At 37.9% G+C, this 14,071-nt stretch overlaps 1 protein-coding gene across 1 annotated transcript; it reads right to left on the bottom strand.

Moving 5' to 3' along the window:
- Nucleotides 1-5,340: 5,340 nt before the first annotated feature.
- On the bottom strand, nucleotides 5,341-12,796 carry mettl1 (methyltransferase like 1). Its single transcript, XM_034868668.1, has 6 exons — nucleotides 12,573-12,796; nucleotides 12,081-12,208; nucleotides 11,790-11,974; nucleotides 8,285-8,398; nucleotides 6,461-6,562; nucleotides 5,341-5,856 (listed from the first exon to the last, which is right to left on the bottom strand). The coding sequence occupies exons 1-6, from the start codon at nucleotides 12,650-12,652 to the stop codon at nucleotides 5,740-5,742; spliced, it is 726 nt and encodes a 241-aa protein (XP_034724559.1). The 5' UTR covers nucleotides 12,653-12,796; the 3' UTR covers nucleotides 5,341-5,739.
- Nucleotides 12,797-14,071: the final 1,275 nt, after the last annotated feature.

Consider the following 14,071-nt stretch of genomic DNA (forward strand, 5'->3'; position numbering starts at 1 on the left):
TCATCCTAAAGTAACATAGATCCCTCACTGCACATCATTTCAAACATATTTTGTGCCAAGGAGTTCTCTAACCAAACACATTTGTGTGTGTAATCCCTTTAATGCGATATATAATCATCCTTTAAAATGCAATCCCCCACATACCAGGCCATAACACTTTTAAATCATAAATCATGATCACAACAATGTTAAATATCTAACAGTACCACAGATAAATGATAATCCTATAGGTGCATACATAAACTATTGCAGCTTGAAGGAGAAATAGCTTGAAAATGAGCCCAGCTGCTTATTAAAGGTTGTTAAAAATGACCTACTGCGTTTTTCTGTCTACTTATAACGACATGCATAATACCAGCCGACTCCTGCAAGAGTATCCAGCAGATTTACTATGGGCCTGCTGCCCTGGGCTGTTCTGAAACTTAGTCATAAATAGACAACGTGGAGTTTTTTCGTGAGTGAAACAGTGATTAAGAGAAGCTGCTAGTTGATGTGGGATCCAGTGCAGAACACCTAAACACTGTTTTGGGGACACAGTCTTTATTTCCTCCATTAATCTAACGTGTTGCCATTCTACATTGGTCAAACAAAGTGTGCATGATTTATTTGGCTCGCGGCTCTAGGAGAATTCAACCTATTGAGTATGACCTGCTACTGTTTGTGTAGACTGGAAGTGATGACATCTAACAGATATAAGCAAAAGTAAAAAATGTCTTGAACTTATTTTGGTCTGATAAATGGAAACAATGGAACAATATATAAAATAAAGTGAAGCGCTTCTGGCTTGTTTAGTAGAGATTTACACAGACCCTGTGATGTGGAATAGTCATGATTAATCAGCAGTCATCTGCATGAGTTGGCATCATACCCCCATTAAGAAAAAAGCTACTTCAAGGATGTGTTTAATGACACAACGGATTAGGTACTAAAAAAAAATAATATGTGGAATAAACCATTAATAAGATGTACAACAGCAGTAAAATGGTAAGATAAGGAAGTCAAATTGAAAATGTAGCCTACACTAAAGTCAGCAAACGTGAAATCAAGGAAGACACTTGAAAAGAGCTCCAGTCTATTGGATGAAGCCTCCCAGGGAAAAGGGTAATATCAGAAGACTGTTTTTAGGCATTGTCATCCCCACATGTTTGACCTCATTATATAAAGTAGCCTACTTGACCTGAACATGTGAATCAGACGTCTGTTTCAGATGCCCCAAAACAAAATGTGATGCTGAGGTAGCAAGGACAAAAGTGCAACACGGACCATAGATTGGTGAGAAAACATCCATACATGAGACAGGTACAAGAGACTTCCTGGGGGATGAAAGATTTTTAAAAAAATGACCTCGGAAATTTACATGAACACATAAACAACTTCTAAACAAGGTCAGTGTCTTAAACAACCTGGGTCTTACGCAAAAATTGCAAACAAATCAAACCAAAGATTTATTGTTATAATGCTGATAAGAATTTTAACCAATCCTGTGAAAGAATGGCTTGCTTTTGCTGTTCTGGGGTGCGAACTGATGAGGCAGAGTTGTAGATCATGCTATAAAGCGCATAGTAGGGATAGCCTGAGAGGTATTTCCCATTACTATATTGGCACAGTGCCTAAAAGGTACTGTGCCAAGAGAGTTATGCAAGAGAGTTTTTCATTCTGGCTGTGTGTGATGAATGTCCACCCCAGTGATAGCTTATGTGATTGATGATGAACAGTCTTTGTTTTTTTTGGGATGTTATCTATGTTAGAGACCATAATGTATAAAACGAGGGATTTCACAGAAAATGCAACTCTTTGATGGTTTGTCACTGACATCTATAAATAAAACTAGCTGCTGGTTTCCACAAAGAGACATGCTTTAAGCAAGATTAGTATGTTAAAGTTCATGTCTGCAGCCTGCCTGTCTGGGTGGTATCAGAAGATCAGTATCTTTGACACACACACACACACACACACACACACACACACGCACACACACACACACGTGTATGTGTACGTGCCCAGAGGTGCAGGTAAATTATTGAGTACAGTTTGTGTTTTTCCTCTCTCAGCAGGCTGGTGAGGATGGTGATAGGGTCTACTCCAGATTTTGTTTGTAAGCAGTAATGAAAACTGTGAACCAGGTTAGTTAGGTGGTCACCCATTAAGTCAATTGTTCCTAAACGCTTCTGTCTGATGACTATGTCAGCTGTTTATTCCCCTGACAACAGCAATAGTATTACGCACCCTTGTGAATCATTATGTACTCCCTTAAAGAGATCCACTGGAGATTCAGCCATTCTGTTGAGTGAGATTGGCTCACAGTTATGTATACTGTTCATATTTACATGCATGCTTTTTCTTCAAGTTGATTCTGGTTGTGTTTGAAAACTGGTTCACTGTTCAGAATATCATATTTAGGATGTGTTTATGTTTTATACGTGTTCAGACACAAAGAGTTGCCAAATGCCCAATAGCTTATTCTGAGCATACCGGATATGAAGACGTGGAAATTAAGAATAAAAATAGAGCAATAACATTACTTACATGACTATTGTTTTGTATCATCATAGGTGTGGTAATTGATTAAAATTGTGCAGTTATAAAAAAAAAACTAAACACTTTCACATCATGAATGTAAAATAGATGTTTAAGGTGTGGTCTGTTAGATTAAAAGCACATCTGGGCACAAGATGTGTTTTGTCATTTGCAAGAGACTTTTTCATTCTGGCTGTGTGTGATGAATGTCCACCACAGTGATAGCTTATGTGATTGACAATGAACAGTCTTTGTTTTTTTGGGATGTTACCTATGCAAGAGACCACAATGTATAAAATGAGGGATTTCACAGAAAATGTAACTCTTTGATGGTTTTTCACTGACATCTATAAATAAAACTAGCTGCTGGTTTTCACAAAGCGACATCAATCCAGGCAGAAAAACAACAAACATGAGTGTGAATCAGCCTTTTCTGTAAAACTGATCAAATCTGTAACATCACATCATGTCGGATAAGCTTTACATAAGCAAAATGGTTTTGTGATGTGCCAATGTCGTCTAGGTTCAATCCAGTAAGTTAGAAAAATTGTACCATTGCATTTGAATTGTTTGTCTTGTTTACATTTTGCTGAGGTACTCCTGCTAGTACCTATGTAACTAGTTGACCTAAATACTGTTATGAAACCCTGATTAAATTCTTCCTCTCTACTGTTTTTTTTTTCTTGTTCATTCTTCCTACAAAGCACTGGATTTGTTTCCTCTGAAGCTTGTTTTTACTTTGGGGGTCTTAGCTCTTATAGACATTTTTAACAGCAACAGAATCCCTGTAATACATAAAACACAAGTAGATACACATCTTCTAGTTAAATGGATTTTTAAGGTTATATGTTTAAAATATTTATGTAGGGTATTGTAGATTATATATAGCTAAATTTTTATTACATGTTGTTGTACTCTGTAGTTTGAAAGTGTTTAATCTATGTCTAACTCAACCACAGAGATGAAAAATACTGTACAAGCGAATTCTCTAAAATTTTAGTTTAAATAATAGCTGACTAAATTTGAAAAGTAAGTTCAGTCTGAGGGGAGACAACAGCTTTTTTTTTTTACACAACGGTTTTGGGTGCAAGAATGGTCAAACTATTAAAATACAGGAGTTCGGGTTCAACCACAATGGGGTATGCCATGCAGTATGGGTAAATAGGAAAATTGAAAGTTGAGAAAAGTTAGATTTTTTTTCTTTGTTCAGTTGAAAGGCCTTTAAAAGATTAGGTTGGCCACTTGGGTCGGTGGAAGTTTCTCATTAGTCCAGACCTGAGAATCCCAATTGAGGAATAACTTGATGCTCCAAGCATGCAGCATGCAGATTGGCTGTGTAGAATCTCACCACAGTTGTTAATGCTGTGCTAAGAAACAAGTAAGGTTTTCTGTGAGTACACCAGCTACGTTGGCTTAAAGCTGAGCTTGAGGTGGTGGACAGATAACCAGGCAGCAGGGGTGCAGTGAATGTAAAACGGTAAGGTTACCCCCTAGGCGTCCTCCCTAGGGAGTTATCCTGGCACATCCAGCTTGGGGAAGACCCAGGACTAGGTGGAGGAACTATATCTCCAACCTTGCCTCGGGAAGCCCCAGTCGGAGCTAGATATTGTGGCTCGGGAAAGGTAAGTTTGGGGTACCTTGCTGGTGCTGCTGCCCCTGCAACCCAACCCTGGATAAGCGGACATCAATGATTTGATGAATAATGCGCCAGACATTTTCAATGGGAGACAGGTTTGGACAGGTAGGCCAGTCTAGTAACCACGCTTTTTCTACAAAGCCACACTGTGCAGAATGTGGCATGGCACTGTCTTGCTGAAATAAGCAGGGATGTCCTTGAAAAAGACATTGATTGGATGGAGGTATATGTTGCTCCAAAACCTCTATGTACCTTTCAGCCTTAAAGATGCCTTCACAAATGTGCAATTTACCTATCAAACATTATGTGAGCCCACTGCATATTCACAGATCTTGATCTGTAAATTCTGAAAACAATCTAAATTTGGCTCAATATGCAGCAAAAGTTGAGAAAAAAAAACCTACATTCACAAATGCTTATTAGTACACTGTAGGTTTCAGAACATGTACTGTCAAATATGGCCGACTATTGCCACAATGCCAATGATCTAAGGAACAGGATACAAAAGTAAAACCTTTTCTACTTTGACTTTACATTTCTTTCGGTTTATGAGTGCTTCAATTGCTCTCTGCGATCATTAAAGTTTCCCAGTGTCTGGGTTTCTATCACTGAGGCATGTGCTGTCCTGTTCTTAATCACCACCCCCTGCAGCAGCAAAAGGGCTTCAAACCTGCACTGTTCTGTTTCCAGGCTTCTGGCAAACAAGAACACCAACCTGTCACATACAGCTAACATCAAATACAGAAATATTAAGTAATGAGAACAAAACTGTCGGTGCGTCCACGTTATACAAGTCTTTTACAACCACGTTCATTAATATCAAAAGGTTACATGCTCAAGCTTTAAGTAAACAAGTTCTTTAAACTGCTTCTTCAAAAAAACTGAAAAGATTTCAAACATGCTGGTATAGTAATCTATTTTAGATTCAGCCGACAATACTGCGAAATAACATTGTGAAGGCAACACAGTTATAACATTAGTGGAATTCTTTTGGTAATTTTAAATTGTTTTAAGCTGTAAAACCTAAAGTCCCCTTCAAATCCAGAATATTGGGTAAAGTAAAAGTTGGTCCTTTTAATCCTTTTGTTGAGAAAGGCCCCAAAACAAGGTATAACAACACATTCCACCTAATCTCTTCACTGTTACCAGACAATGTACTAATCACCACTAAAATGAACCAAACCCAATACAGATTTTTGGTTTTACTAATTACAGCTTTACAGGAAATTGTTACAGCACTTTGGAGTTTGGCAAAAGAAACCGCGTGAAACTAAATCATTAAAAAATAAGTTTAAAAAAGTGATACAAAACACTTGCATTATTCATTACTCCCCTTGTGAGATCTTTTGGGAGTTTAGGAATAAAATATAAAAATGATGTGAAAAAAGTCAAACACAAATCTATTATTGGTAATAATGTATATGTTTGTCAAATAATGCCAGAAACTAAAATCACACCAACACTTGTTATGTGCTGGAGGGGAACAAGCCGCAGCCTCCTGAGCCAAAGAGCAGCATTATCGCCCATGAAGAGATGAATGCATAAGACCATTATTTCAGTTCATTGCACGTCCAAAGTGTTTGTTCTTAGTTTGAATCCTCAATCCTCCGGAAAACTGCGAGAAAATTCTTCCCTCCACTTCTCTGCACTTTCTTTCCCTCCTCTGTACAGGTACCCAAACGGTTTATGATGACATCACCGACCTGTCAAAATATGATCAAACACAATTATCATCAAAAGGGATGCAGTGGCAGATGAGCTAACGTAAAGATTGCTCTCATGTTTGTGCAGGAAAGTGGTCTCAATCTTGTTGTTTAACTCTTGCAAAAACACGAATAAAAATTATTTCCCAAAATGTTGAAGTTTTACACGGTTTGTTAGTGTCTGCTTTAATTTATTAACAAACCGGCATAATTATGTAACACAACAAAAATAGCTATCTAAAGCCATTTATCTGTTGTGACTTCAAGGTTAAAAATGGCCTCCTGGGTAGACATCTTGGAAGGAAGCGGGAACTTTCCCAAGTTGAAAATCCAAGTTTATTTTCTGTTCTTAACGGTTTTACGACATTGTGTAAATGAAGCATCAGCTAGGCTAATCGGCTGATGACTTTTAGCTTTGCTTCACATTAAGTGTGCAGACATGAGTTCTATCAGTTTTGTTTTCTAACTGAGCAAGTGAAAAACCATTCATCATAAAATGTTGAACTATTCCTTCAAAGAATTTCAGATCATGATTTTGACCTCTTTTCCTTCAATAAGCAGATGACTTGGAAACACAGGGATGAAAAGTTCCACATCAACTCACCAGTTCTTCCTCAGAGACACGCGTAAACAGCGGATGTTCAGTGAAGTGCTTCACCATCCAGAGGTGCACTTCCTCCACATCTGTGATGGTATACACCAAACCCTGACATGCCCAGACAAACACAGCTGGGTTATTACCACAGTTCTAGGAAAAATACATTGACCAAGCTTCACAGGTGGATAAACACACACCCATTAATCGATCACAAAATTCATGGCCTTTGTCCTTTTAATCATTGTCCAACATTTCAGCATCAGTTGTTTCATCACATTTGGAGACCAATGGTCCGTTTTGAAAAAAAGATAAAAATAACCTACAGCCAACATAGAGGTTAATCACCTATGTCACTGTAGTTGACTTTAGAGGCTGGACAGATAACATTACTAGAACAAGGATTTCGTAGAACACTCAGCAATGGGGAATTTTTTACGTGCATATCGGCACATGTGGGTTTGTTTCAGAGAAGGCAGGGTAGACTGAGTTGATCACACCTGTTTACTGTTTTAGATGTGGTCTGACTGAAAAAGATATTCTCTAATAAACCACATTTTTAGTATGAAACTGCTTCTATAATGTGCGTTTTCTTGACAGCCTCCCAACCCACCATCATGGCTGTATGCCACCCCCACCCATCATTGTTCCCAACAGCCTCCAGCAGCACTTGTGTCTTAATGGAGTTTTGCAGAAGCAGTGTGTGTGCAGATGTCAACAAGCTGCAGGCCACACTGGTTACTCTATTTTATTTAACTGAATTCATGAATTTCTACACACAGCAATCAATTGATAAAATGATGGGGAGAGTGGTAATTAGTTTATCAACAATTGATTGGTTTGTAGTGCTAGTAAGACTATAACTTGAATCAAATTCCCCTTCATTGTAGGGTGGTGGTAAAAGTCTCAGTTGTGGATATTTAAAAAACACTACGGTATCTTAAAGCATAAAGCTATGATGCTATTCTTTTTATCATCAAGAAATCCCATTAAAAGCCCAAAACAATAAATTAGGTTTGTCTGTGTAGCCAAAGCCTGATATATAGTATTCCTCTGTGACATTGTTCCATTGTTGCCCAAAATGCATAAAAACACATCAATGAGCTCTTACTGTTACAATGGAAGACATCTGCTTTTATTACTATGCATATGGGCATTTTAGTTTTTAAAAGATCCCACACACACCATCGTGCGGCTATATTATCACTGGAGCACCAAATGTCTATTAGTCAGTGGCTGAAATTAGTCCCCAACACATTTTCTAAAAACTACAGTGCCCGGCTGTTTTTAGTAAATCATTTAACCATTAAAAATTACATATTTGTGACCTGTTTTTAATCACTTATGTCTTCAGTGGAAATGAATGGACTTGTGGCCGTGTAGGGAAATACAAGAGATGGAACCGAGGTATTGCTTGTTGACAATGGAGAAATACTACAAAGGGTAGGAGTGTTTTTTTCAGTATTTTGGCTGAACTGTTTGAATTGCAAGTTTTAACAACATTTTTGAGTTTAAATCTGAGCAGAATCTTTCAATTTAAAAACATGATTCGGAGCACAAAAACACCGAACGCTGACGACACTGGCTGGAACAACGGCTACAACGTATAACTGTTTGCATTATTAATAAATCTGTCAATCTGTCAATAAACAGTCTAAAACAAATTACAATGTTATACCCTCATATTTGAGAAGCTGAAACAAGTGAATGTTGTTCTTGGAATCTGTACTTGATAAATGACAAACAATTCATCAAAATGACTGCAAATTAAATTTCTGTTGATTGACTAATCGTTTCAGCACTAGCTGAAACAAGTCTTACTAATGTACATACCCCGACTCTCAGCGTGTAGGCATACTCTGCCAACAATGTGGGACTAATAATCCTCCACTTGTGCTTGGTCTTCTTAAAGTGAGGGTCAGGGAAGAGGAAGAACATCTTACTGAGCTGAAGACAAAAAAGTAAAATTAGCAGAGAAAGAAAATTACTTGGTCCCATTCCCACACATAACATAAAAATAGAACAATTTATTTTTACCTCAGTGTGGGACTGATTGTCAACTCAATTTAACCCTCCTGTTATCCTCAAATATACTAACATCTTTTGTTTCCTTGGGGTCAATCAGACGCCAGTCATTTTAACCTCCAGAAAATGACTGTAATTAAAATGATTACACAATTTTATGTGTCAGACCATTTATGCACGTTTGTTGACTTCTTACAATACCCCTGTAGATAAACTGCAACCCCCGCCTATGAATAAAATACGCGATAGACTGTATTTTAGGAGTTTTTAAAAGCTTTCTCACTGTCCTCATCATGGTAAGTTTCCTTTTCAGCAGTTCCTCAGTTACAGCGTATACAGTGAAAAAACTGATCACTTCATTTTATGACCTTTCAGTCCTTCGGCCATGTCTAGTACCACAATTATGCCCCGATTCTCTTCAGGTGTTTCCCCCAAAGTGGAATTTCCCTTCTTGATTTCCCCACCCCACCCCACCCCACCAGAAAGTTCCCCATGTCAAGGTCTTTGACAAGTGAAGTCTGCATTGATTGATACATTAAAAACCCTTCCAGTAACTTTTTATTAGCTCAAATAAACAATGTCAGGTATAAAGATGTCGGGATAATCACCAGGGACTGCTGCAGCCTCAGGGGCTGCTATGGTGGTGATGGAAGATGAAAAAACCTTAACACATTTTGGGTTACAAAACATACTAAGAAAAAGAAAAAAAACTATTTCAGGCCTGTCGAAGGTGCTGTTTCAACATTTTAAAACATATGCACTGGTGAAGATTTGGGACTAGATTTAAGCACTAGTTTGGGTGGTAGTCTCTGCAACTAGAAATATGTCCTTCTTTGGTAAATTAATGTGAGTCAAGAGATGCAAGTTTTGAATGAGCTGAAGGGGGCACCACTGTCTGCAAAAGAAAAAAGCACCTTATTGCAAATGCACATCTCTTTCAAAACCAGGCAGAGTTCCTATGAAACATTTCCACTCTCAGCTTTGTGGCATATCTAGATTCTACAAGGTGCTGGAAACAGTCCTCAGATATTTTGGTCCATAGCGACATGACAGCATCATACAGTTGCTGCCGATTTATCGGCTGCACATCCATGATGTAAATCCTATGTTTCACCACATCTCAAAGGTTCTCAATATGATTGAGATCTGTTACTTGTGGAGGCCATTTGCGTACAGTGAATTAATTGTCAAGTTCAAGAAACTAGTTTGAGATGATCCTCCTCTGACCTCTGCCATCAACAAGGTATTTGTACCCAGAGAATTAGGCTCACTTGATATTTCCTCTTTTTTCTCTTTGTGAACCCTACAAATTGTTGTGTGTAGAAATCCCCAGCAGATGAGCAGTTTCTGAAATACTCAAACCAACTTGTTGTTGCATTTTGATGCTAGGTGTGAACATCAGCAGAATGTCTTGACCATGTCTACATGCCTTAATGCATCGAGATGCTGCTGAGGGATTGGCTGATTATATATTTGCGTTAAAGAGCAGTTGAACAGGTGTACCTAATAAAGTTTATCATTATTATTCCTTAAATATACCAGTGTTACAGCAATTACTCCGCTATGTGCATTCCTTATTTTATACTTGCTCGGGGCATTTGAGGTGACTATTTTTTTTTTTTTTACCCAGGGTACCTAAATTGGTACACTAAGCCCACTGTATAATCTAATACGACTTTCAACAAGTCATAGATTACCGCAGCTAATGGGAACGGATAAATGGCGTCTTGCACTGCTCTATACTCAGCTCGTGCAACGCCTTGCGTGTCAGTCACTGACCCCATTGTTGTGAAATCCAGGATTTAATGAGAAATCTTTATAAAATCATTCAGTCCATATGTTGAACATAAAGAAAGTAATTATTTGTGGTCAGAAACGTGCAGTCTTATTACCTTACTGCCAGTCTTAATTTAAGGTTATTACAGTCCACGTCGGTACACGGTATAGAACATACCAGCTTCAACTCTGCCCGTGGTATTTGTTCGGTCTAACACAGAGATGGTGTGCAGATGGGAAAGTGGTGCTACGATAAGAGCCCAAAATTACTCTGCTGCGATCCATCACAATTACAGTTAACTCTCCTCACTTAACACATACTGTAAGTTATTGCTTACAGACTAATGGTTGGATCAAAAAAAAGCATTGCACACTTAAATTTAACTCTTGGATTTCATGACCTCATGAAGGTCTGAGGACCAAACCTTTGTAAATAAGGTGAATACAAGTGATGGACAGTGTGCATGACTTTTTGGTTAAACTTTGGTTTTGGCATAACTATTAACACCAAAAAGAAATTAGAACATCGATGAAAACATGAATGGGTGCATAGAATCTAAGACAATACGCTGCATTTGAGGTCATCTTCAGTCAACTTTCTTTAATATTTTATACAACCTATCTGCTTTTTGTTTCTTAGTGTATTTTCTGGTTCATTTGCAATACAGTTCATAGATCAGTTTGTTTGGTTAAATGTGAGGCGATCATGGTGAGACGTCATTTTACTATATGTTAGCACTAATAGTAGTATTTTAGTAGTTTTGGTTTTTTTCCTATAGTCCTACCAATGAAGTCAGATATATAACATCAAAATATTGTAACATCAAATCAAGAACATGTGCTGGTCCATGTTACTGTTCACACCATGGCCGTTGAGAGTTCTTGTTTCATGTGGACACACAACATTGTTCAGAATCATTAAAATTCCTCATGGGGGGCAACAGAAATGTACGCACTATAGCTTTATAGGTTGATGAGATTCAAGGGGTTCAGAGACTTCAAATGGTGGTGGGTAAAGGCCATGTCGAGTTAGGTGGCGCATGTGCGGAGCAGGACCAAAAAAAGCAGGGAAGCCTTTAAAATGCAGAAAAATCTTCTGGTTGCAACAAACAGAACAATTTGTACAGTAGCACAAACTGATGAAAAACTAACTTGCAATATCTATTATGTCATATATAAATGTGAAATGTGTTGGAAATCAAGAGTTTTTTCTTCCAAAACAAAAAATAAACATTTTATTACTTTTCACAATAACTGTAGAAAAGTGTGCCAGTTGGAAAAACAACTCTAAAAAGAATGTACAGTAACACAAACTTTTTTTTAATTTTTTTTAAATGAATCGAATGAATGTAAAGTGAATGCAAACACATTCAACATTTTAATTTGAATTAATTTAAACTGTATGGGAAAAAAATATTGCATCTGAACTGGGTCATTTCATGTAGGAAAGTGCAATAACTGCAAAACTGCAACCTCTCAGGATCAAAAAGTCTCTTTCTGTCATCACTCAGCAGTAGACACACCGATGCAAACCTACCTGTCCTTTAGAAAAGAAGTTGGGGAGGTACTTCATCGCATTGCTGCGAATGCAAGCAATGTTCTGGTAGCTTCCTGGTTCCGAGGCACGCAGGCACCGAATACGATCTTGAACATAATCGGACACTTTTACTCGGATCTCCAAGCCCAGGATGAGCTTATCTGGGAAAAGTGGAGATAACTCCACTGAGTGAAGATGCACAGAGACACAAGAGAAGGGGACATGATGTCAAAACAGAGCAAAACTATACACTTTGAACGGTGTTGGTGGTTAAATCAGTGACATAATTACCTAATAGACCCCCGTATCCACATCCAATGTCTGCAAACTCAACTTGGGGGGTCTCTTTCTCAGAGGGGTTGCCAGGGAAGAAGTCTGCATACAGTTTGGACCAGTCCATCTCCTCAGGACTCACGGGGCTGAGGAGGAAAGAGGGGGGTTTCAAATGAGCTATTTTGAAGTGAAGATTCGTGAAAACAGCTGACAGTGTAACAGGAATAGTGTTTTTGAAAAGAGATGGTACGGATTACTTTTTAAATATAACTTCTCTTAAATAACACTGTTAGCAACTAACGTTAAGGGACATTGTCTTATGGCGGAGGCTGAAATCTCAAACCAATATCTCCAATACAAGGCTCCTAAATACGAAACTTTTTGCGTAGCCACATACCACCAGAGTTAGTGAGCAGCTAAGTTACTTGACTTTATTCAATGTATAAAATACACATCAGAAATTTCCATGAGCAGCGTGTGGTGCAGGTTAAAAACACATTCATCACTCACTAATCAAACGTGTGGTAAGCCATCGGGTTTGAATGGGCTCGCTGTCTGTAGTAACGCTTCTGTGGCATTGACGAACTCATGTTGGATTAAAAGAGATACGTTATCCCCGAGAATATTCACTCTGTCAACTAATTATTAAATAAACACAGACAACTCCAGAGAGTCACGTTGGTTTCCAGGTCGTATACGGTTTACCAGCATTTATGTGTCGCGGCGATTTGACGTCATCAGTAGGCGCCTCTTTAGTGTTTTTCATCTATCCGGCTAACTTATTGGCTTACTTCTTTCTTTATTCTATGGCTTTACTCTAACATGGGCGTTTTCTTTAACTGTCTATGTCTTCACTCAACTTTGCTAGGGCTAAACAAGATAGCAACTTGCTTAAAAGTATAGTCCAATCTAAATACATTTTACTTAGTCATGGCCCCAAGGTTGTAACTGCTGTGTAGGTGGTCAAGGTGGAGCTGATTAAACTTACTTTAACTACATTACTAGTGGGTAATTTAATTGACAAGGTGCAAATTAAATCACGAAAGATCACAAAATGTTAAGCATGTACAATCTTAACCTGCAAAATAAAACTGTAGCCATTAGATAAATGTAGACCTATTGGAGTGGAAAAGTACATAATTTGTCTTTTAAATTAACAGAACATACAATAAAATGCACATGGTTAAGTAAAATACAAGCACCTCAAAACTGTAGCTGAGTTCAGTACTTTAATAGACTAAGTTAACATTGAAGGTGTAGCATTTGGTATTAACCATAGACTACAGTCTATGGCATTAACATGTGGTAGTTTTAGTTGAAAGTCCACATTTATTTTATTTTAAAATAATGCAGAGTTATATTTGGTTGTTTTCTATCGACTATCACTTACAATTAGTAACTGTGTTAATAGTAATATCTTTGTTGATAATTTAAGTTGGTCATTCATGCTGCTTTTGTTGTACTTGGGACACTTGTTTGAACCCCAAAAGAGCAAAGTTTCGGGTGTTTTAGTATGTGTGTGTGTTTATCTGTTGATAATAGAAACTGTGGCCCACCCACGGTTAGACACCAAGAACACAGACTTTAGGGAATATAGCAAATATAAGCAAAGGACTCTCAATACATCCTGAAGCCACTCAGTGGCCCATGAATACTTTTCACTTTTATAATGTTCACTGTGTTGTCTATTAAAATTAAATGCTGCCCTTCCCTCTGGGTGTCCTCTGAGTCAACTCTGATATCTTTCTCTGTTTATTCTGTCAAGTAGGGGGTGAATGTAAGGCTTCATAAGAGATTTGTTCACGTCCACAGATGCACAGAAGAGAGAGCTCTATCTCTTTGTTTCTCTCGATCCTTAATGAGATATATAATTTTTTTTAGACTAACAGGATGTGAATGGATTTTCATTCAGGTTTTTTCCATATTCTTTTAAAATTCTTTCTTTGTTTAATAGTTGACATCACGGAGAGTGAGAAACCCAGGATGTGTGTGTGTGTTTGTTAATAATC

The sequence above is a fragment of the Etheostoma cragini genome, chromosome 4 (assembly GCF_013103735.1).
Source record: "Etheostoma cragini isolate CJK2018 chromosome 4, CSU_Ecrag_1.0, whole genome shotgun sequence".
Lineage (NCBI taxonomy): Eukaryota > Metazoa > Chordata > Actinopteri > Perciformes > Percidae > Etheostoma > Etheostoma cragini.